The sequence below is a fragment of the Pavona decussata genome, unplaced genomic scaffold, assembly GCF_977016875.1.
Source record: "Pavona decussata unplaced genomic scaffold, jaPavDecu1.1 SCAFFOLD_41, whole genome shotgun sequence".
Taxonomy (NCBI): domain Eukaryota; kingdom Metazoa; phylum Cnidaria; class Anthozoa; order Scleractinia; family Agariciidae; genus Pavona; species Pavona decussata.
The window spans coordinates 527,847-552,404 of record NW_028145463.1 but is presented as its reverse complement, the minus strand read 5'-3'; the positions used below and the strand labels follow the sequence as shown (position 1 = coordinate 552,404).

Below are 24,558 nucleotides of genomic sequence, written 5' to 3'. Positions count from 1 at the left end.
TCCTTTAAGAGAGAGTTGCCTCTTTTAGTGTAGACGTTACTGGAACTGAAAGCCGTGCTTGGGTAACAAAGAAAATAAAAATTGTCGCCCAGATCAATCCACCGTTGTGGGATGAATATTTACAGTTTCACAGATACATACTCCGATGTGAGTGCTAACTGGATTTTTCCCTGAAAATTTATAGATATCAAAGCGAAATATACAGTTTAGACTTCAGCGCCCAACTGAATCTGAGAACATTTTCCGGTAAGTGTATCGCCCGTACCACGTCGTTACGGGCTATAAAAGCTGCCTTAATCTTGATTAATGAATATCCTTCATAAGTATGTAAAATTCAAAATACATGTCTTGTCAGGAATGACTACAGCATTTGTGAGACTCTTAATACGGCTGACTCGAAAACTAAGGCGACTCATTGAGAGTGTTAGTAAGGCTGCAAATTAAATCAGTGCAGTGGAACATAATTTCAGGAATTTTTGGAGTTGCTCAGTGAAAAGCGTAGACTAAAGCAGTGGATCTTAAACAAAGTACACAAATAATACGTGAATAGTTTGTATTTCTTATCTGCTTATGTGCAAAGGAACGATTATTTAAGCTGCGAGCTGAGTATCATACGAAGCCGTGATGACTTACCGTTGACTGCTTTCCCAAATCGATCCTTCTTGGAGTCAGTTCCAACCAACTTAGTTCACTGAAATGACGATTCTACAAGCAAATAAGTAATTTGATGCAAAACAAATAAATAAGTTACTCGTAAAATAACTATCCTGTAACATGCTTTCCAAAATCAGAATACGCGACGCATATTACAAAGTACAAGGGCGGGATAGAGATCAACATTTTGCCGAAAATAGTGAGTGTAGATTGCACGTTATACACAATGATTGTAATCACTTTGAAAAATTAACGTTTAACAGCTGCCAAGGAATGACTGAATCTCAAAATTGCCAACTTGTAACTTACCTCTTGTTTAAAAGTTCACTTTAAATCAAAACTGCGCGACATTCGTTAAGTCCAGAACAAATTCGAGGATTATACATGAGGACGTGTCTTTTTATAGCATAACGGCGGAAGTCTTCTATATTTTGGGTTTCTTTTTAACTTTATTTTTAGACTTTCAAGCAATAACTATTGCGTCACTAAGTTCAGAAACAGAAAGTTCAAATACTGAATTTGCAGCTTGTAAAAAATAACTCACCTCGAAGAGCAACAAAAGAGTGTACTTTATTCCTCGTGAATTGACGTTTAACTAACAAAATCAACAAAGGAGTGGTTGTAGATTCGTTTTCAAGTTTTAGTATTTTGGGTGTCTCTTTTTTTCTCGTGTGCGACCTCTATATTTCGTTTTCGAATGTAATGCTTCCCTGTTTGTAGGCCTGAGTTCAGATCATTTAAAAATCACTCCTTTTCACGTCTGGTCAACGACACATCCCTGCGTGTGGCCGCGCCACGAATCTTGCGAAACATTAGACACGAGTGTTTTACTGGAAAATACACCAGTGGTACGTAAATTTCATACGAAACTACATCCGGGACCCGAGTGGCGTATTTTCCATATCCTCACTGGTGAGGATATTGATGACGTCATTTTCCGCTTTTTCGGTTGTTTAATTTGTGAAAACAGTCAGTGAAAAATGGCCAGCGATAGATTTGTCTATATAATAAAAAAGAGGATATTACAAGGAGGCGCGAAGATATGAATTTTATTTTCTCTTCTTAAAAACAATATTTTACTCACTCGCTGCGCTCGCTCGTAAAAAGTTGTTTTTACCATTCGATAATAAAATTCATATCTTCGCATCGTCGTGTAATATCCTCTATTTATCCATTCATGGACAAATGGTCTGTTTACAAAGAGAGGGAATAACCCTTGAAGAAAATGTGTGATGTTTGTCAACAAGCTAAAATAAATGATTATTTTGTTTTCGAACTTCAAGGTGTTTTCGAATTCCAGGGTGCTTAGCTTTTTGGTATCTGGAATGAAACCACGTGTGAGAGCCTGTTCTGACTCATGATCGTTCTTGGCCAGTTATATGATGATCTAGTCGCGCCAAAAGCTGACACTAACAATATATACTGCTACCGCTTTTTCTGTTGTTTTTACTTTTTTTCCCATTTTTAATTTTTTTTGCCAAGGAGAGGGGGGAGAGGGGAGGGGGAGGGGGGAAGGGGGGGCTTCACTATGTAAGCTGCATCAGTATGTGCATGTGGCCCCAAAGGGTATGATTTTTGAGCTGCTCACACGGTTGTTTAAAGAATAGACAACTCTCTCGAGTGGATACATTTAATTGCTATCCAGCTAATAAAATGTACATGCACCAATACATTAATTTCATCCGATGCGTAAAGTTACCAGTTCTTTGGACAACCTAGGCCTTGTCTGAAAATGGGTACCGGAAGATTACTTAATTTGGTTTGTAGAAAGGAGCCGCATAGGTCCCCCAACCCCCCTCCCCGCCCCCACCCCCCCCCCCCCCCCCCGCCACTACTACTACCACCACCACCAAAAATTCCGAGGGCTATATACCCCAAGGGTTTTGTTAAGGGAATAATTAACCAAAACATACTAAGGTGCCGACGTACTTTAATTCGCCAGGAGCGCTTTTTGATCAGAAACTTTCATAGTCGAAACTCATGGTCATGCCACGAATCTAACTCACAAAAATGAGGCGTTTGCAGATCATGGGTTTTTGTCTTTTATTCGAGGCGTTCAACTGAAGATGGCAGCGCTTAGAAACTGCCTAACGGGGTCCCCTGCTGATCAGTCTTTCAAACCTTCGTTTATTTTGGTTAACGGACTCGAAGCCCAGAAAGTGAAAGAAATTCTAACAAGGGCTGCTGCCATTAAGCCATTTCCGAGTCGCAAAGCTGAGCTTTTCATGTCAAAATTATGTTTGTTTGAAAACTTAATTTTTCTATTAAAAATTATGCACGAAGCCTCGCTTTCATAATGACGTCCAGAGCAACTCGGAAATGACCTATTGTCTGGACAACAACATAGTAACAACAACAGCAACAACAACGACAAACATGAAACTGACCACAAGTTAGTTCGCACTGATCATCCAAATTCTTTGGCAATGAAGTCAGTGACGAAGTCACATAAGTCTATTCCTTTGCAAATGCTTTTTCCCAACTAGGACTGAAATTAGGGCTGTTTTTAGCAGGTTACATTGAATGCAGATGCTATGGTAACTTTTTAATCTCGAAAATGACCGAAACTTGTTTACCAATGTTTATGTATTTGTTTATACCATTATTACAGTTTCCCCCGATAAAAAGTGGATGGTCGGTAATGATCGATTATAACTAAACAAAAATGGAATCTAAAAAAAAAAAATCTTCTAAATTTCTTCCCTCTGTCTTCTAGCTAGAATGTGCTACAGTTTTGACCCAGCGAAACCGTAAACTCCCCTAAATAACATTCAAACCACGCTCAAACTTCTTAGATCTGTGTTTAAACGTTTGCGAGTTTCCATAAATGTCCTTGTTTCTTGGGTTTTTCTATTGGAGTTGTTGGAATTTGTCAGATAGCCTGCGTGTCTGGTGCTATAAAGATAAGGGGAGGGGATAGGGAATCGGGCACACGCGAGAAGCGAGGGGAGCGCAAACGCTCACGCGCGCGCCGTTCCAAGTAATTCGCGCGCGCGTCTGATTTAAGGTGGGGGTAAACGTGAATTTGAACGGAAGTTTAAGAGGTTTAAAGAAGGGATAAAAGAAAGAAAATGATTTTTGGACAGTTAATACCCACGCAAGTGCACCCCAGGTTGCTAGTGGACTAACTTGGTATCCGTCTATTAATTATTAACAATAAAAACTAATTTTAAAACTTCACTTTATCTTCAATATTTCTTATTTCTCTTAATTTTACCAATCCTTTTAGAAAAAGTATCTCCTCCCAAATGTACCCAAAAATCAACCAAAAATTCACAAAAAACCCCACAACACAGATTCACGAGATGAGCAGAGAGTTTTTGGATTGCTTGAAACGTGAACGAGATATTTTCATCAAACCAATCTTAAGCGGCGTGAAAACGGCTTTCAGGTTTACCCCCGCCTTAAAAGCGCCTGCTAAACTGGCTAAATGATTTACACCTTTAAATAGATCTCTCCAAAAAAAGACAGTGCTGAATAGTTTTCATTTAAATCTGTTTCACAATTGACATGGGTTTTCCCCTCTTCAGTCTACTGGAATCCGTTCATACTAACAAGCCTTCGTTTTCGATGTGGAATATTTCGGTTTGTACCCAAGACATATTTTGGCGGTGGAACGCAGAGACCAAGAAGTCAATCTCCCAGGCTGCATCCATCATAGTAGTCGTTCCAGGTACGATTAGGCTAACCCAGGATAAGCATTAACGTCTGGTTTATGAAAGTTGACAAATAAAAAAAAGGTCCACAGTTCCGCAAATATTGGAGACATTCAAGGTTTTCTCCACGGACTCAAAAGTTAGAACCACTATGTACGGTACCAAACAGTATCACTGGAAACCAAAAGTGCTGCTCAGTAGCTTTCAATTGAATGGTCATACTTTAGGATTTCAGAATGGAGGTAGCTGAACTGGTCTAAACAGGCTAAAAGATTAAAAAATGAAGATTTTAAATTCAATTCTGGCCAAATGTTCATTCCTAAATAGAACTGCGATTCTTGACTTTTATTAAAAGGTAACTCTTCAATACAAGAGCCCTTCTATGGGTATTTCCGAAGAAATCGAAGACGCGAAGATTACCGCGGAAAAAACGAAGATCTCAAGATTGAAGCGAAGGTCTGAAAATTGACCAAAATTTGCGTGATCAAATTGAACACTCAGATATAATAATAATAACAATCTTTTAATAGGATGCTCCATCACAAGACTGGTTTACATAGAGGTCCTATTACTAGATGTATATTATATGATGCAATTAAAATATAAAAACTGATATAAAACTGTCAAAACTCGTAAACACTACAGAAAATATCTGTTATTTATGAATTTTGGCATTTGACCACATTTCTGTGTGTCAAAATCAGTGGGGTTCACAGACCTGCGCGACTCCCACTGTGTGTCCGTTGTGTTGATAAAAGCCTTTTCAGTTTTGGTTTTACAAGCAATTCTCTAAGCGATTTTCCTTTTGCATAAGAGAATCTTCCCTTTAGATCAAAATGTGACGCGACCGCTCTTAATGGTGTTTGTCTTGATCGTGAGGGATAATTCTCAAATATACTAAATGGAGGGTTTCATACCGATCACTAAGAGCCGTAAGGGTTATGTGTTGATATGCCATTGTGTATGCTAGCTCTGTGGCATTTGTTAAGGCTTATCGGCTTGGATTGACTTCAAGATTTTAGGTAGCGCTAAATAAATGTTATCTTTAAAGATAGAGGATCCGTGGATTTCTTAACTCGTGAATTAATGCTTCTGCTATTGTATCTCGCTGCGTGAAGATTGCACGGATATGATGGGTCTAAAAGATCCTCGTCTTTACAAAGCTTATCATTGTTTTCTCTTGCTTTCGAGAGCTATAGATCGTTTTCACTCACGTGACCAAATCCTTGACTACCGTTGCTACGCCGCTATATTGGTGTACCAAAATTGTAAACAAACTAGTAGCGGCGCTTGCGACTGATTGTTGGCTTTGGCAGGAAAAGTGGACGAGAGAAAAGGATATACTTTGCAAGGGTGACTTCTATCGTTACAAATCAAGGTTAAAAAGCCCAAGAATTGTCAGAAGAGAGAAAATCTCGCTCGATTTCAGCGATAAGTCATGACGACCTCACCGAAGAGATCTTAGAGCACGATCGTGTTTGCAAAAAGCACTTCGTTTCAGAAAGAGCGGCTTAAAGCTGGGATAAATTTAATTAATATTGACTGGGTTCCAACATTACATTTGGGACACAAGAAAGTTTCGCTTGTGACTACGCGTAACCTAATTCTCGTTAAATTACACACCGAAAATATTCAATGACTTGTGCAAGCAACGTCAAAACTCAAAAAATATATATTGTATGGATAAGATTAAACTATTGCTGAATTGCAAAAGCTTGTGAACGCGTAAGTCAATTTTCGTTAAATTACACACCGAATAAATTCAATTGCTTGTGCGAGCTAAGTTAAAACTCAAAATTTATAAATTGTGTGTAGAAAATTAAACTTTCGCTAAATTTGAAAAGAAATGCACTGTCCATTATAAGAAAAATGAACAGCATAGGACAAATAATGAGAGAGATAGAGGCAAATGAATGCAGCCGCTTGGGAACGCGTAACCATATTTTCGTTAAATTACGCACTGGAAATATTCAATAACTTGTGCGTGCTAAGTCAAAACTCAAAAACTATAAATCGTATAAAAAAGCTTAAACTTTCGTTGGATTTGCATTAGAATACACTATTCATTAAAAAGTAGCACTATATCACAAATATTAAGAGAGATACAGGCAAATGAATGCAACAGCTTGTGAACGCGTAGCGCAATTTGCGTTAAATTACACGTCGGAAAATTTCAATGAGTGTGCGCGCAACGTCAAAACTCAAAAACTATAATTTGTATGAAAAAGCTTAAACTTTCGTTGAATTTGCATTAAAATACACTATTCATTAAAAGTTAAGTAGCATTATAGCACAAATAATAAGAGAGATACAGGCAAATGAATGCAACAGCTTGTGAACACGTAACTGAACTTATGTTAAATTACACGTCGGGAAAATTTGAATTACTTGTGCGCGCAACGTCAAAACTCAAAAACTATAAATCGTATGGATAAGATTAAACTATTGCTGAATTTGGAAAACAATACGCTGTGGATTCAAAAAAGGAGCAGCAAAGAACAAATAATAAGAGTGATACAGGCAAATGAATGCAACAGCTTGTGAACGCGTAACTGAATTCTCGTAAAATTATACGTCGGAAAATTTCAATTACTTGTGCACGCAACGTCAAAACTAACAGACTATCAATTGTATGGATAACATTAAACTATTGCTGAATTTGAAAGAAAATACACTGTGAATTAAAAAAAAAAGTTGCACCATAGCACAAATAATGAGAGAGATAGACGTAAATGAATGCAACCGCTTGTGAACGCGTAACCCAATTTTCGTTAAATTACACCCCGGAAATATTCAAAGACTTGTGCGCGAAACGTCAAAACTCAAAAACCATAAATTGTGTAAAAAAAGCTTAAACTTTTGTTGAATTTGCATTAGAATACACTATCCATTAAAAGTTAGGTAGCACCATAGCACAAATATTAAGAGAGATACAGGCAAATGAATGCAACAGCTTGTGAACGCGTAACTAAATTTTCGTTAAATCACACGCCGGAAAAATTCAATTACTTGTGCGCGCAACGTTAAAACTCAAAAACTATAAATTGTGTGGATAAGATTAAACTATTGCTGAATTTGGAAAACAATACGCTGTGGATTAAAAAAAAGGACCAGCATAGAACAAATAATAAGAGAGATACAGGCAAATGAATGCAACCGCTTGTGGACGCGTAAGTCAATTTTCGTTAAATTACACATCGGAAATATTCAATGAGTTCTGCGCGAAACGTCAAAACTCAAAAACCATAAATTGTGTAAAAAAGCTTAAACTTTTGTTGAATTTGCATTAGAATACACTATCCATTAAAAGTTAAATAACACCATAGCAAAAATATTAAGAGAGATACAGGCAAATGAATGCAACAGCTTGTGAACGCGTAACTGAATTTTCGTTAAATTACACGCCGGAAAAATTCAATTACTTGTGCGCGCAACGTTAAAACTCAAAAACTATAAATTGTATGGATAAGATTAAACTATTGCTGAATTTGGAAAACAATACGCTGTGGATTAAAAACAAAAGCAGCAAAGAACAAATAATAAGAGAGATACAGCCAAATGAATGCAACAGCTTGTGAACGCGTAACTGAATTCTCGTTAAATTATACGTCGGAAAATTTCAATTACTTGTGCAAGCAACGTCAAAACTAACTACGCAATTTTATGGATAAGATAAAACTATTGCTGAGTTTGAAAAAAATACACTGTGAATTTGTCACAAAATTCATATTATTCATGTTTTTGTTGTTTTCATTTCATGTTTGCATTTTCACGTTTCGTGTTTGCATGTAGAAATTTAGTCGTTTCTTTTTCATTATCTAAATTCGTTAGGTTTATTGTTAATTATTTGTAGTCTTAATTCGTCGTATTTTTATCAGTCAAAAAATGTCACTAGTATATTAGTAGTTATTGTTTTTAAAAATGGCGTGTAGTATTGTAAATTTCAATGTAATCTAACTAACTATTACTATTCCCGTTACCGTATATTTTGTATCTTATTGTGTAATCAGCATTTATTGTATACCTTGTAGTTAGCGTTTTCTGGAATCTTCTTTGTAATGTCGTAATTGTGTACAGTGTTTAAATAGAGGTCAAGGTTGTTGTTGTGCAGTTGGTTGTTATTCTTGGAAGGAGAAAAAGGACAGAGAAGTAAGAAGAAGTAAGGAGAAGCAAAAAAAGTTTGTATTGCAAGGTCGAAGGCGAAATTGTTCAAGTCACTGTCAAGAGCCATTGGCAGGAGCCGGCCGTGTTTTCCTTGACATAAACCCTTTTGTCAGCGGCGGCGAGTGAACAAGATTTCAAGGCGTGTGCATAGAAATTAAAACTGAGTGCGGCGGAGTCAAACAAGACGGGAACAAAGAAGAGAAAAGGCGCCAGAAGAGAAGAAGCAGAGGTTTGTGTGAACGGTTGTTGGTGCGGTTTGTTTATGCGAGTGGTTGAAGTAGCAATTTGTTTGTGCCTGGAGAAGACCTCAAGAACAAGGAAGGACTGAACTGAACTGAAATAAGTAATTTAGTTTAAGATAATTAATTAGGTTAAGAAAGTTTTTTTTTTACGTTACCGTTTATTGTGTTTACTAAGCGTTTATGTATACTAAATTAATTAAATTTGTTGTATTACTTAGTCTTGTATTACTTAGTGGGTTTGTGGGAAGGGTTTTGTACAGTCCCCTTTTAAATCGTGCCTCACAAGGGAGAGATCCAAAAAATGTAGCACCATAGCACAAATAATGAGAGAGATAGACGCAAATGAATGCAACCGCTTGTGAACGCGTAACCTAATTTTCGTTAAATTACACACCAGAAATATTCAATGACTTGTGCGCGCCAAGTCAAAACTCAAAAACTATAAATCGTATGAAGAAGCTTAAACTTTCCTTGAATTCGGATTAGAATACACTATTTATTAAAAGAAAAATACCACCATGGCACAAATAATAGGAGAGAAAGAGGCAAATGAATGCAGCCGCTTGTAAACGCGTAGCGCAATTTGCGCTAAATTACACGCCGGAAAATTTCAATAAATTGTGCGCGCTAAGTCAAAACTCAAAACCTATAAATTGTATGAAGAAGCTTAAACCTTCGTTGAATTTGGATTAGAATACACTAGCCATTAAAAAAAGTAGCACCATTTCACAAATAGTAAGAGAGATACAGGCAAATGAATGCAACAGCTTGTGAACGCGTAGCGCAATTTGCGTTACCCTGTAGCACGAAAATTTTGCGGGAGTTTTATTTTGCGGATTGGCGATTTTTTGTGGTTTGCAGGAACAAATTTTTGCGGTTCGAGATGACTTAAATTTCTGCTGGGAACTAATTTATGCGATGCTCTGGTTCAAGCAGCAGAACATTTAAGTGGAAGAAACCTGAATATTTTCAACTTTTATTGTACGGTCAATTGAGTCCCAGTTCACTATTAGTTACATATTAGAGACATATCACTGAAATACCTTACTGCGCAAAGGAACGGAACAACAAAAAGCCTACCCCTACCATGCACAGCCAAACACTGTTTCGTTAATATGGTTTGCCACGACGCTATTGCCGTATATTATTTTATAAGAAAGCAGAATGAATGTTTGAATTACCGTAGCTGAAACTTTTCTATGCATACAGAGGGGCTTTCGAGTGAAAGATGTGCTTTGAGACCTAACTTGGAGCGGCATGCTAAAATGCAAAACCATGCAATATTGTTACGCAATGAGACAGACTCAGTCAATAATAATAACACTCTTGTTCAGTTGAACTTCTGCATTTCTGTGCAGGCCGTTGCAGAAGCGTCAATAGAACATGGTTGGTCTGATGCACGATTCAAGTCTGTGCGTTCCTTCAGATGACCCATTCGAGCCAATCTAATGTACTGAATTGCTTTACTCTTGACAGCTCTAGTTGCTTTATCTAATGGAAAATCATGTTAATGTTCTTGTTTAAGTCCAATGTATATCGCTCCAGTGGTAGAAGTGTACTAAAGAGGATTTTTAAGTTTGACTGAAGGGAGTTAATTTTTGCGGCGTTTTATTTTGCGGGTGTTTTTTTCTGCGGGAACTAATTTTGGCGGATCGAGGTCAATCTGCAAAATCCGCAAAAATTAGAACCCGCAAAATTTTCATGCTACACGGTATATTACACGTCGGAAAATTTCAATTACTTGTGCGCGCAACGTTAAAAACTCAAAAAGCTATAATTCGTATGGAGAAGATTAAACTATTGCTGAATTTGGAAAACAATACGCTTTAGATTAAAAAAAAAAAGGAGCAGCATAGGACAAATAATAAGAGAGATACAGTCAAATGAATGCAACAGCTTGTGAACGCGTAACTGAATTTTTGTTAAATTACACGTCGGGAAAATTTCAATTACTTGTGTGCGCAACGTCAAAACTCAAAAACTATAAATTGTATGAATAAGATTAAAGTATCGCTGAATTTAGCAAACAATACAATGTAAATTAAAAAAAGTAGCCGCATAGGTCAAATAATGTGAGAGATAGAGGCAAATAAATGCAAAAGCTTGTGAACGCGCAAGTCAATTTTCGTTAAAGTACACACGTATGAAAAAGCTTAAACTTTCGTTGAATTCGGATTAGAATACATTATCCATTAAAAGAAAGTAGCACCATAGCACAAATAATAAGAGAGAGAGAGAGGCAAATGAATGCAACAGCTTTGTACACTGCGTGCAACGTCAAAACTCAAAAACTATAAATCGCATGGAAAAGATCAAACAATTGCTGAATTCGCAAAAGAATAAACTGTGGATTAAAAAAAAAAGTAGCAGCAGATGTCAAATAATAAGTGTAGAAGGTTGTCTCCAAAACGAGATAAGAGCTTGTGGACGCGTGAGTCAAGTTTCGTTAAATTACACACCGGAAATATTCAATGACTTGTGCGCGAAACGTCAAAACTCAAAAACCATAAATTGTGTAAAAAAGCTTAAACTTTTGTTGAATTTGCATTAGAATACACTATCCATTAAAAGTTAGGTAGCACCATAGCACAAAATATTAAGAGAGATAGAGGCAAATGAATGCAACAGCTTGTGAACGCGTAACTAAATTTTCGTTAAATCACACGCCGGAAAAATTCAATTACATGTGCGCGCAACGTCAAAACTCAAAAATTATAATTTGTATGAAAAAGCTTAAACTTTCGTTGAATTTGCATTAAAATACACTATTCATTAAAAATTAAGTAGCATTATAGCACAAATAATAAGAGAGATACAGGCAAATGAATGCAACAGCTTGTAAAAACGTAACTGAATTTATGTTAAATTACACGTCGGGAAAATTTCAATTACTTGTGCTCGCAACGTCAAAACTCAAAAACTATAAATCGTATGGATAAGATTAAACTATTGCTGAATTTGGAAAACAACACGCTGTGGATTCAAAAAAGGAGCAACAAAGAACAAATAATAAGAGAGATACAGGCAAATGAATGCAACACCTTGTGAACGCGTAGCGCAGTTTGCGTTAAATTGCACGCCAAAAAATTTCAATTACTTGTGCGCGCAACGTCAAAACTCAAAATTTATAAATTGTATGGATAAGATTAAAGTATTGCTGAATTTGGAAAACAATACGATGTGAATAAAAAAAAGTAGTCGCATAGGTCAAATAGTGTCAGAGATAGAGGCAAATGAATGCAAAAGCTTGTGAACGCGTAAATCAATTTTTGTTAAATTACACATCGGAAAAATTCAATTCCTTGTGCGCGCTAAGATAAAATTAAAAAACTATATAATGTATAAAAAAGCTTAAACTTTCGTTGAATTTGGATTAGAATACACTATCCATTAGGAAACAAATAGCACGACAGCACAAATAATGAGAGAGATAGAGGCAAATGAATGCAACCGCTTGTGAACGCGTAAGTCAATTTTCGTTAAATTACACACCGGAAATATTCAATGACTTGTGCGCGAAACGTCAAAACTCAAAAACTATAAATTGTATAAAAAAGCTTAAACTTTCGTTGAATTTACATTAGAATACACTATCCATTAAGAGTTAAGTAACACCATAGCAAAAATATTAAGAGAGATACAGGCAAATGAATGCAACAGCTTGTAAACGCGTAACTGAATTTTCGTTAAATTACACGCCGGAAAAATTCAATTACTTGTGCGCGCAACGTTAAAACTCAAAAACTATAAATTGTATGGATAAGATTAAACTATTGCTGAATTTGGAAAACAATACGCTGTGGATTAAAAAAAGGAGCAGCAAAGAACAAATAATAAGAGAGATACAGGCAAATGAATGCAACAGCTTGTGAACGCGTAACTGAATTCTCGTAAAATTATACGTCGGAAAATTTCAATTACTTGTGCACGCAACGTCAAAACTAACAGACTATCAATTGTATGGATAAGATTAAACTATTGCTGAATTTGAAAGAAAATACACTGTGAATTAAAAAAAAAAAGTTGCACCATAGCACAAATAATGAGAGAGATACAGGCAAATCAATGCAACCGCTTGCGAACGCGTAACCAAATTTTCGTTAAATTACACACCGGAAATATTCAAAGACTTGTGCGCGAAACGTCAAAACTCAAAAACCATAAATTGTGTAAAAAAGCTTAAACTTTTGTTGAATTTGCATTAAAATACACTATCCATTAAAAGTTAGGTAGCACCATAGAACAAATATTAAGAGAGATAGAGGCAAATGAATGCAACAGCTTGTGAACGCGCAACTAAATTTTCGTTAAATCACACGCCGGAAAAATTCAATTACTTGTGCACGCAACGTTAAAACTCAAAAACTATAAATTGTATGGATAAGATTAAATTATTGCTGAATTTAGAAAACAATACGCTGTGGATTCAAAAAAAGGAGCAGCATAGAACAAATAATAAGGGAGATACAGGCAAATGAATGCAGCAGCTTGTGACCGCGAAACCGAATTTTCGTTAAATTACATGTCGGAAAATTTCAATTACTTGTGCACGCAACGTCAAAACTAAAAGACTATCAATTGTATGGATAAGACTAAACTATTGCTGAATTTGGAAAACAATACAATGTGGATTAAAAAAAAGTAGCCGCATATGTCAAATAATGAGAGAGATAGAGGCAAATGAATGCAACCGCTTGTGAAATCGTAACTGAATTTTCGTTAAAATACACGCCGGAAAAATTCAATAACTTGTGCGCGCTAAGTCAAAACTCAAAACCTATAATTTGTATGAAGAAGCTTAAACTTTCTTTGAATTTGGATTAGATTACAGTATCCATTAAACGAAAATTAGCAGCATAGCACAAATAAAAAGAGAGATAAAGGCAAATGAATGCAACAGCTTGTAAACGCGTAGCGCAGTTTGCGTTAAATTACACGCCAAAAAATTTCTATTTTTTGTGCGCGCAACGTCAAAACTCAAAATTTATAAATTGTATGGATAAGATTAAAGTATTGCTGAATTTGGAAAACAATACAATGTGAATAAAAAAAATAGCCGCATAGGTCAAACAGTGTAAGAGATAGAGGCAAATGAATGCAAAAGCTTGCGAACGCGTAAATCAATTTTTGTTAAATTACACGCCGGAAAAATTCAATTGCTTGTGCACGCTAAGATAAAACTCAAAAACTATATATTGTATGAAAAAGCTTAAGCTTTTGTTGAATTTGGATTAAAATACACTATCCATTAGAAAACAAATAGCACGATAACACAAATAATGAGAGAGATAGAGGCAAATGAATGCAACCGCTTGTGAACGCGTAAGTCAATTTTCGTTAAATTACACACCGGAAATATTCAATGACTTGTGCGCGAAACGTCAAAACTCAAAAACCATAAATTGTGTAAAAAAGCTTAAACTTTTGTTGAATTTGCATTAGAATACACTATCCATTAAAAGTTAGGTAGCACCATAGCACAAATAATAAGAGAGATACAGGCAAATGAATGCAACAGCTTGTGAACGCGTAGCGCAATTTGCGTTACCCTGTAGCAAGGAAATTTTGCGGGAGTTTTATTTTGCGGATTGGCGATTTTTTGTGGTTTGCAGGAACAAATTTTTGCGGTTCGAGATGACTTAAATTTCTGCTGGGAACTAATTTTTGCGATGCTCTGGTTCAAGCAGCAGAACATTTAAGTGGAAGAAACCTGAATATTTTCAACTTTTATTGTACGGTCAATTGAGTCCCAGTTCACTATTAGTTACATATTAGAGACATATCACTGAAATACCTTACTGCGCAAAAGAACGGAACAACAAAAAGCCTACCCCTACCATGCACAGCTAAACACTGTTTCGTTAATATGGTTTGCCACGACGCTATTGCCGTATATTATTTTATAAGAAAGCAGAATGAATGTTTGAATTACCGTAGCTGAAACTTTGCTATGCATACAGAGGGGCTTTCGAGTGAAAGATGTGCTTTGAGACCTAACTGGGAGCGGCATGCTAAAATGCAAAACCATGCCCTATTGTAACGCAATGAGACAGACTCAGTCAATAATAATAACACTCTTGTTCAGTTGAACTTCTGCACTTCTGTGCAGGCCGTTGCAGAAGCATCAATCGGAACATGGTTGGTCTGATGCACGATTCAAGTCTGTGCGTTCCTTCAGATGACCCATTCGAGCCAATCTAATGTACTGAATTGCTTTACTCTTGACAGCTCTAGTTGCTGTATCCAATGGAAAATAATGTTAATGTTCTTGTTCAAGTCCAATGTATATCGCTCCAGTGGCAGAAGTGTACTGAAGAGGATTTTTAAGTTTGACTGAAGGGAGTTAATTTTTGCGGCGTTTTATTTTGCGGGTGTTTTTTTCTGCGGGAACTAATTTTTGCGGATCGAGGTCAATCTGCAAAATCCGAAAAAATTAGAACCTGCAAAATTTTCATGCTACACGGTATATTGCACGTCGGAAAATTTCAATTACTTGTGCACGCAACGTAAAAAACTCAAAAACTATAATTCGTATGGAGAAGATTAAACTATTGCTGAATTTGAAAAACAATACGCTTTAGATAAAAAAAAAAAAAAGGAGCAGCATAGGACAAATAATAAGAGAGATACAGTCAAATGAATGCAACAGCTTGTGAAGGCGTAACTGAATTTTTGTTAAATTACACGCCGGAAAAATTCAATTTCTTGTGTGCGCAACGTCAAAACTCAAAAACTATAAATTGTATGAATAAGATTAAAGTATTGCTGAATTTGGCAAACAATACAATGTGAATTAAAAAAAGTAGCCGCATAGGTCAAATAATGTGAGAGAGAGAGGCAAATAAATGCAAAAGCTTGTGAACGCGTAAGTCAATTTTCGTTAAAGTACACACGTATGAAAAAGCTTAAACTTTCGTTGAATTCGGATAAGAATACACTATCCATTAAAAGAAAGTAGCAACATAGCACAAATAATAAGAGAGATACAGGCAAATGAATGCAACAGCTTGGTACACTGCGCGCAACGTCAAAACTCAAAAACTATAAATCGCATGGAAAAGATCAAACAATCGCTGAATTCGCAAAAGAATACACTGTGGATTAAAAAAAAAGTAGCAGCAGATGTCAAATAATGAGTGTAGAAGCTTGTCTCCAAAACGAGATAACACAAGATATCTGTGGATTCGACCGGAGGTAAACAGTCAGGCTGAAAGTGCTTCCCTTTGATCAACACTGGATCGATTCCGATTGTGGATATTTTCTGGAAATATCGATCTCTGATCGGCAAATCCAGCTTCTTTGCATTTTCAGAAATCGGAAAGAAATAGGCAACCTTCGAATTATCCTCGGAGCTTGATTCGCTTTTGTTTCAATCCATTCTTACCAGTGGGAATGACAATTGCAGTTGTGACCTACCAATGCCGTATTGCGCAATCAAAAGTGGTACACCAATATGGCGGCGGGCCAATGCCTGACGTCACGCGAAAACGATCTATAGCTTGTTGCGCTGTCTTTTAGCTCTCTGAGTTGCTTCTTATCTGAAAAACAGCTATTGTGTTCTTAGAGCTGAAACGTACCTCCATTATTTTGTGGCTTAGCTCGCATCCGCAGCAGATATTCGAAGCTAAGATAGACAACTCTCTTGTGAGTCTCTAGGATGCTAGTAAAATTTCTTTTGGCGATTGTCTAATGTTGTTTCTCATGCAAGACTGCAGTTTCGATTTCTTGGAATCTCATCAGCTTCTAGCATGTTAAAATGGGGTTAAAACGTCGCCAAAGAATCCAACAATCCTTTATTGTTTCAGTGAATTATGCAATTTGCTATTGTAGTGAAATATTTATCAACTGTGAATAACACTGAAATAACATTTAAACCATTTCAATCCGAAAAAACGAAGATCTTCCTAAAAAAACGAAGGTTTGCGAAAAAATCGTAGCCTGCGTAGTTGGCGGTTTTTATGGGTGGGCTCACCGGCGAGCCGGGCACGAGGGCCAAAACGAGTGGCGAAGCCGCGGAGAAATGGGGCGAGGGCAACGAGAAAATTGCGGCAAAGCCGCTCGTTGACGCGACTTCGCCGCGACTGTCACGGTTTTCTCCACATTTTACCCGCAGCTGCACCACTCGTTTTGGCCCGGCTTTACCGCCCACCAAAACCGCCAGCTACGCAGGCTAAAAAATCGTGAAGAAAACGAAGACTGTGGGTACCCATAGAGAGGCTCATACAACGTATCGTGTTAACCTTTAACTGTTTATGTTTACGTTTAAATGTAACTCATTGTAACTCTGGCCCTGAAGAAGACTAGTTGTACTAGTTGAAATATTGGCCCCTAATAAATAAGCCCTTTGCCTTAGTGTCAGCCCTTCAATCAGTTCGGTTTATTTACACGTAAAGAGACGTCTGGCATGTGCATTTCTCTGCAAGAGATCCGGCAACGGAACGTATTCAGAACAGTTTATTTTGCGTCGTGTGGTCCCCTGCCTCAGGCAAAAGTTTCGTATCGTGCTACACCCTCAATTGGAAAAGATGTAGTAATATCGATCACCTAAAAAAGCCGGAGACTTGCATCTTGGAACAGGGAGACTAATTAAACCACCTTCTACGAGACACACCGGCAGTAAACGCGGCGTTGAAAATCATGCTCCCAGGGGTGTGGGACAAATTGTTTGATATTAAACTTTTTTATACAGTCCGACCTCTATTAAGCGGCCACCCTCCATTAAGTGGCCACTTTCCAAAGTCCCAAATTATTTGTCAGTAAAATGCTGTATTCGATACTTCTATTCAACGGCCACCTCTATTAAGCGGCCGCGGCCACCTTCTTGCTGTTGCAAGTTTAGTATTTATTGTTTTTTTTTTTTACAGTAGCCTGCGTAGCTGGCGGTATTGTAGGCGCGCGAAATAAAGTTTTGGCGGCGGAGCTAGCTCCTTAACACAACTGATTAATTTACCGTTGAACTCGACTCTGGGTAAGGGAGATGGGTTTATATATCTTCAGAGTGACGTGGTGGGGGGATATTTAGAAGTCAATCCGAGATCGATAATTAAATCGGTGGTTTTGGAAATTTAACATGAGAACAAAACGGCCGAAATCTATACCGGAAGTTTCCGAGAGTCATGCAAAATTTCAAGTTGATACGTTTACCAGCCAATTTAGGTGAGCATTTGTTGTTAATTTGTCGTTCAGTTTTTTTAGCCAATAAGTGTTTAATTCTCATAACGGTCTTTCAGCTGTTTATCTAGCATGTCGAAGATGGTACGTCGAAAGATAGTCGCTGTTCCAGTCTTCCCTATGCACGTAAAACTGAAAGGCTTTTGATTTCTTTTGTTTGCTCAGTTGTAAGCTGGTCTATTCGTGACCCACCTAAGGATAATGCTCGTAAACAGTCGCTATTTTTATCTTTATGGCGCGCGAACATTGGATACGAGAGTGAATCAAGGCCACTCTTCTCTCGACCCACACACATAGAAATGGTGACTGGGTATGAATCTGTCCAAGAAGGACCTTAACGGTGGCTTCGGAGGTCTTTAAAGGGGCAGTGTCACCTTTTATAAGTGCCACTTTGAATAGCGAAAAAAAATATTTGTATCGGATGGGACCATTAAAATAATGGTTCAATTTTTTTTTACAAATAACCCTTCTAGGGAACAAAAACTAGGGTCAATCATTTTTGTCTGGAGATGGCTCAGATGGAAATGGATTGAAACTTAAAAAAAAAACTGACCAATCTTTTGAAGTTCCTCGTGTGAATTTAAAACTGATTGTATTCTATTATCACGCGAAGAAATCATTTCAAACTTTCCTCCCGCTGCTCTAAGAGCGATTTCATGAGGTTCTTTGTGAAATATTTGAGCTGTTTTCGCCAACATACAGCAAAATCTCCGCGACGGTTCCCCCTCAGCTTAAAATAAATGAAATAAAATATTTGGATTCTACTGTTCTCAAACCAAACACGTTTTACAGATTTCACTTTTTTAATGTTAATGTTTACAACAGTCTCACTCATTATATTCGCTACACTTATTGTTCTCTAATGGGGCGGTTTACACGATACTGGATAGACTTTCATTCCCTTACGACTTGAACACTTGCTGACATCGTATTAACAAAATCCGTTTTGATGAAGCTGTAAGTTTCATTTTGTAACGAAATCTTCAAACTTAATCGGAAATATGAAACAAACAGTCATGTCACGTTTACATGACCCCAGAATGGGTTTTCGTACAAAAATTAAGATTCCTTATCCGGTAAAAATTTTGGGTTGAAATCACATCGTTTTTACTCAGTGACATTGAACGATACTATGGAAACGAATCCACCGGTTTGAAAGTCGTTCGAGTATCATGTAAACACAACTAGCTTACTTACTGACTTTATAGAGCAGTTTTCAATTGAGTACGTGTCAAACACAAAGTAAGTACTCTAACCAATCAGAACAGACGTAAACAGTCCGGTGAACCAATCAGAATTCGAAGCAAATACATGTAACCTGTAACCTTGGCCAAGCGCGGGAAAACCTGTGATATCAAGCCACGATTGGCTTTGGCTTTGCTTCCCATTGGTTGAGAAAGTGCCGCAAGTTTTGATAACGAATCAGAAAGCATAGTAAAGCGAAACCAAAGCAAACGCGAAATTACTTCGACACCAAATTGAAGAGTGCTGTATACCTACTTATATACCTAGTTACTTACATATATACATGAAAGGATCTGCACAAGGTTGTTTAAAGGAGCATTGCGCAAATTTAGAATTGAAGTCCACTCTGGACGGAAAAAAGCCTGTAATAAAAACATTATCTTATGTTTGACTTAAGATAAAATAATTCCACGATGATATAAGAGGACCACTCGATTATGGCATCTTGTTAATAACAAAAAAGCAATGAAATCTTTTTGACAAAAACCAAGCGTATTTTTCAACTTGTTGTCTCAAAATTAATGGGATTTCAAACAACCAAGCCCTGATCAGTTCTAAGATAATAATTGCATCATCATTCTACTGAGCCTATTTAGCAGGTCATAGCTAACTACATCACTTGTTATTGTTATTCAAACACAATCTACTGAGAAATATTTCGGTAGTTTTTCAGTTAGTCTTTGCCCTCTTGCAATCAGGTTTCTATGAGTTAACTCGCACTCTTAGACTGTTAAAATCGATTTCTTGGTCTTTTGCGCTCTTCGTAACTTTGTAAACGCACGAGGATGTTAAAAGCTGTCCTTAGATACAATGACAAGCTCAATTTTGCGGCTAAGATAATCGTATTTTAAGAAAAGAACACGCAATTTCTACCACTTGGAGAAAATCATATTTACAGGTGAACCTGAAAACGCTCTGACAAACGTCATTCTTTAAAAATTAAAGTTCTTGATTCTAAATATGGGTAGATAAACCGTTAAATCTGGCTTAAGTAGCCACATTTGTTCTGAATTATCATTTAAGTAATAATTTGTTCTCAATATTGTCTGATAACGAGTAATGACATAAAAAATTTATGAAATGACCTCAAAATATCTTTACAATGTTGGTATGTTATTTGTTATGAGGCTATAAAAAATTAAATGTAACGTCAAATTCATGTGTGCAGTTTTCTTAACGTTACATCGAAAGAAGCAAAATTACATTTGAAAACTTCATTAAGTGAAGTGCCATTTTGGAAAATGCGTACCAAAAGCAAGCCTGTACATGTGTTTCCGGATCCAGATATATTAGGAACCGCAAAATTAATTAAGCAAAGGCTTAATGCAGTAACCTCATTTTGTTTACCTTTCATTTGCTACTGATTTACTGGGTTTTTGTATCCGGCCATTGCATCTAAGATCTTCACACTACATACAAGTTCTCTGGATAGTTTGCATCACACCAAATGGACGTCATCAATGTATAAGTTATTCGCCCAGTAGTCCTCTCTTGTCTTGAAAATGATGACAGTTCTGCCAAAAAAAAAATGATCATTTGGGATTAGTTTTACTTGAGGCTCTAAATTTAAAAGTTCGTGGAGCTCAGGTGAAGCGCTTAATTTGTTTTTGTTTGCCAGATAAAGAGGAAGAGATATAAACGAACTTATTTGAAGACACTACCCACGAAGCCTAAGACATATTTTAAGCAACAATGCAATAATTTCCCCTAATCAACGAGATTCCTGGTGCCTCAATTGAAAACAACGTTCAACGGAACCATAAGTCAAGCAAGGTTTGACTCCCATTAAGGTCATGAAGTTCATAAAGTTCAAAGATACGATTGTTAAAAATCTGAGGGGAAATGGCAACTTTTAAACATTCGTTCAAAGGTACGATTGTTAAAAATCTAAGGGGAAATGGCAACCTTTACACATTCGTTCCTTATCTCAAACGGTTGAAACAATAACTAGTGCGAGAACAGGCGATCAAATTGTGAGGAACGCCTGGAAAAGGCTAGTGGAAGAAAAATAAGGCATTTTCTCATGATAAAAGGAACAACGAAAACGAACATCTTCTCATGGCATTCTTCCTCAAAACTATCCCGTCGTTTTAACGAAGAGCGGAAGGCTTGGTTATTGAAATAATATTTAGACAGATTTTACAACTATTCCACTGGCAAGAATTGAGCTTTTTTTGCAGGTAACTGTCGTTGTTTATCATAAAATTACTCCTGTTTAAAGTGAAACACAAACTAAACTTACCATTCTTTTTTTTATTTCCTTTCTCCAAATTCAAGCGTCACGTCATCACCAATCAGCACAAATGGCGCCCAGTGCTTCAAGTCATGGAACTGCTCTGACTCGCGCAGAGATTTCACAGCCTTGTGAAGAGCCACACTCGCGCTTTTTCCATTTGCCAGGTGTTGGTAGAAGTGTTTCATGAACTCCATGGTGGCCTCGTCATCAATCGCCCAGAGTGACACCAGAACAGAGCGAGCACCAGCACACAAGAAAGCCCGCGCGATACCAACCACGCCCTCAGCTTTGACTTCTCCACGGCCACTGTGACAGCAGCTAAGCACAACGAGTCTTGCTCGCAGACGAACGGCTTGCACATCTGACATTGTTAAAATGTAGCGTTCTTTTCTAGGAATAGGAGATGTCCAACCTGGGTTAGGGGTCAAAAGAATTTCTCCAGTTTCAGCACGTCCGTGCGCGGCAATGTGCACCAAAGCAACCGACTCGAACCTTTTCATCACTTCGCCTTTAGTTGCATCTCGTCCGGTGAGAGGTGTGGTCTTCAGACGTTTTCCAATCATCTCCACTTCCTTTCTGGCAAATGGAAGCTGGTTCCAAACGGGCTTACCAAACACGTTGGTAACTTCTTCCAAACATGGATCTCCCACGAGCAACGCCCCACTCTTACAGTGGAAGTCCTCGGGCCCATCTGCGATCAGTCGTAAAGCGGTCAACGAGGGAACGATGTGAATCCTGATTGATTCACCAAGCGCAGTGTAAGGAACCAGGAAAAATGGACCATCTGGAACAAGGAGTAACTGGTCACCTTCGAGCAAGTCTGCAATGGGGCCAATAATAACATCATACAGCTGGCGCAAAGAATTGACAGAGGAGGTCGGTGATTGGTCTGTTTCCTCAGCAGCTTCTCTGTTGGACGGAGGGTCATCACATACTTCATCCATTGATCGATCCTCGCAAATGACCCGAACACCTACACTAATGTCTTTCAAAGTAGCATCTATTAACAACTTGCAACTATCACGTGCTATTTCTTTTTGCTTAAAGAGAATCTCTTTCCCTCTTCGCAGCAACCAAAAACTGATCGCATTTTCATCAAGTGCAACAAAAACTATTTCTGTAGTTAAATTGTTTAATATATAGGTAATTGTTTCCTTAGGTTCAGCTGAAGCGGACGGTGATGAGTCAACTCCATACTTTTCTTTCAAAACATCGATCAAGGCCTGCGCTCGTCCTTGCTCAGCAGTACACAAAGCCTCGTCAGTCTCTCCCGTCTTCACAAGAGTTCTCCATAACGAAGTGTACGCACACTGGTGGCGATCACGAAAGCTTATTTTCCACATATCTTTTGACTGTAGAAGAGCTCTGATGTCATCAAAGGTTTTTACGCTCGATCGATAATAATCAAGTGCCTCACTCAAAGAGCCCACCCATTCATAATTATGACCTAATGAATGGCATGATTCTGCCTCTTGAACCTTGTCCCCTAACTCTTTAGCAATACTAAGGTCTTGTTTGTGACACTCTATTGCTAATTTAAATAAACCTAGGCTGGAAAATACTCCGCCCAAGCTGCCATAAGAAGCTCCCTCTGCAGTCTTGTCACCCAATTCTTTTGCTATATCAAGACTTTGTTTCGTGTACTCTATGGATTGCTCAAAATCACCCAAGCGTAAAAGAGCTGCACCCAGGTTTCTAAAAGCGTACCCCTCAGAGTTTCTGGCCCCAATTTCTTTAGCGATACTGAGACTGTGTTTCCAACACTCAAAGGCTTGTTTTAAATTACCCAGACCTTTATAATCAACTCCTAGATTGCCATAGGCATCTCCCTCCAAATACCTGTTCCCTAATTCTTTAGCAATATTAAGATGTAGTTCGTGATACTTTGCGGCTTGTTTAAAATTACCTATATTGCCATAAGCACCTCCCAAACTGCTATAGGCTAATCCCTCCTCATGCCTGTTCCCTAATACTTTAGCAATATAAAGACGCTTTTCGAGATACTCTGTGGCTTGTTTAAAATTACCCAGCCTGTAATAAGCATTGCCCAGATTGCCATACGCTCTACCCTCCTCATTCTTGTTCCCTAATTCTTTAGCAATATTAAGATGTAGTTCGCGATACTCTGCGGCCTGTTTAATATTACCCAGACTTTGAAAAGCACTGCCAAGATTGCAATAGGCTGTTCCCTCCCCATCCCTGGTCCCTAATTCTTTAGCAATATTAAGATGTAGTTTGTGGTACTCTACGGCTTGTTTAAAATTACCCAGACCTTGATAATCAACTCCCAGATTGCAATAGGCTATTCCCTCCAAATACCTGTTCCCTAATTCTTTAGCAATTTTAAGATGTAGTTCGTGATACTCTAGGGCTTGTTTAAAATTACCCAAACCTTGATAATCAACTCCCAGATTGCAATAGGCTGTACACTCCCCATCCCTGTTCCGTAATTCTTTAGCAATATTAAGATCAAGTTCGTGATACTCTACAGCTTGTTTAAAATTACCCAGCATGTTATAAGCACTGCCCAGATTGCCATAGGCTGTTCCCTCCCCATCCCTGTTCCCTAATTCTTTATCAATATTAAGAGCTAGCTCGTGATTCTCTGCGGCTTGTTTAAAATTACCCAGACTGTGATAGGCATTGCCCAGATTGCCATAGGCTCTTCCCTCCCCATCCCTGTTTCCTAATTCTTTAGCAATACTAAGATGTAGCTTTTGATACTCTATGGCCTGTTTAAAATTACCCTGACTGTAATAAACACCACCCAGTTTATAATAGGCATTTCCCTCCCGCTCTCTATCGCCTTTTGTTTTCGCAATGCTAAGTTCTTGCATGAGCTTCACTATATCTTCTGACTCGCCCTCCGCCATTTTGTTTTGACGATGATCGGAGATCCTATCAAATGAGGTTTTGTTTCACCAAGGACGTTCCTAGAAAAAGAGAAAGTTTGAGAACTCTCCCATTTGTTCTTAATTTCTCTGACTGTAGGTAAGATATCTTTCTCACATAAATTTCCACTGACAGACATGGCCAGACACGGAATCCCTGTGATACGGCTTGATGCAAAACTACCGACTTTTCTTTTGTCTGTTTTGTTGAAAGGATAATTACAGAACCGTGTTCTGTTGTTTCGATTCGTTTAACACATCTGTGGCAACTTCAAGTTCAATGGCGGTGCAAACAATAA

The 24,558-nt window shown here is 37.7% G+C and overlaps 1 protein-coding gene across 1 annotated transcript in view; it reads right to left on the bottom strand.

The window, feature by feature from the left end:
- The window catches only part of LOC146482904 (tetratricopeptide repeat protein 28-like), a 234,347-nt gene extending 210,078 nt beyond the window's left edge, over nucleotides 1-24,269 (bottom strand). The window contains exons 1-3 of the mRNA XM_085106548.1: nucleotides 24,001-24,269; nucleotides 23,395-23,640; nucleotides 21,375-22,815 (exon numbers count right to left, since the gene is read on the bottom strand). Coding sequence (XP_084962674.1) covers nucleotides 21,386-22,815; nucleotides 23,395-23,640; nucleotides 24,001-24,241 — 1,917 coding nt within the window. The 5' untranslated portion in view covers nucleotides 24,242-24,269 and the 3' untranslated portion in view covers nucleotides 21,375-21,385. The remainder of the gene's footprint in view (nucleotides 1-21,374; nucleotides 22,816-23,394; nucleotides 23,641-24,000) is intronic.
- Nucleotides 24,270-24,558: the final 289 nt, after the last annotated feature.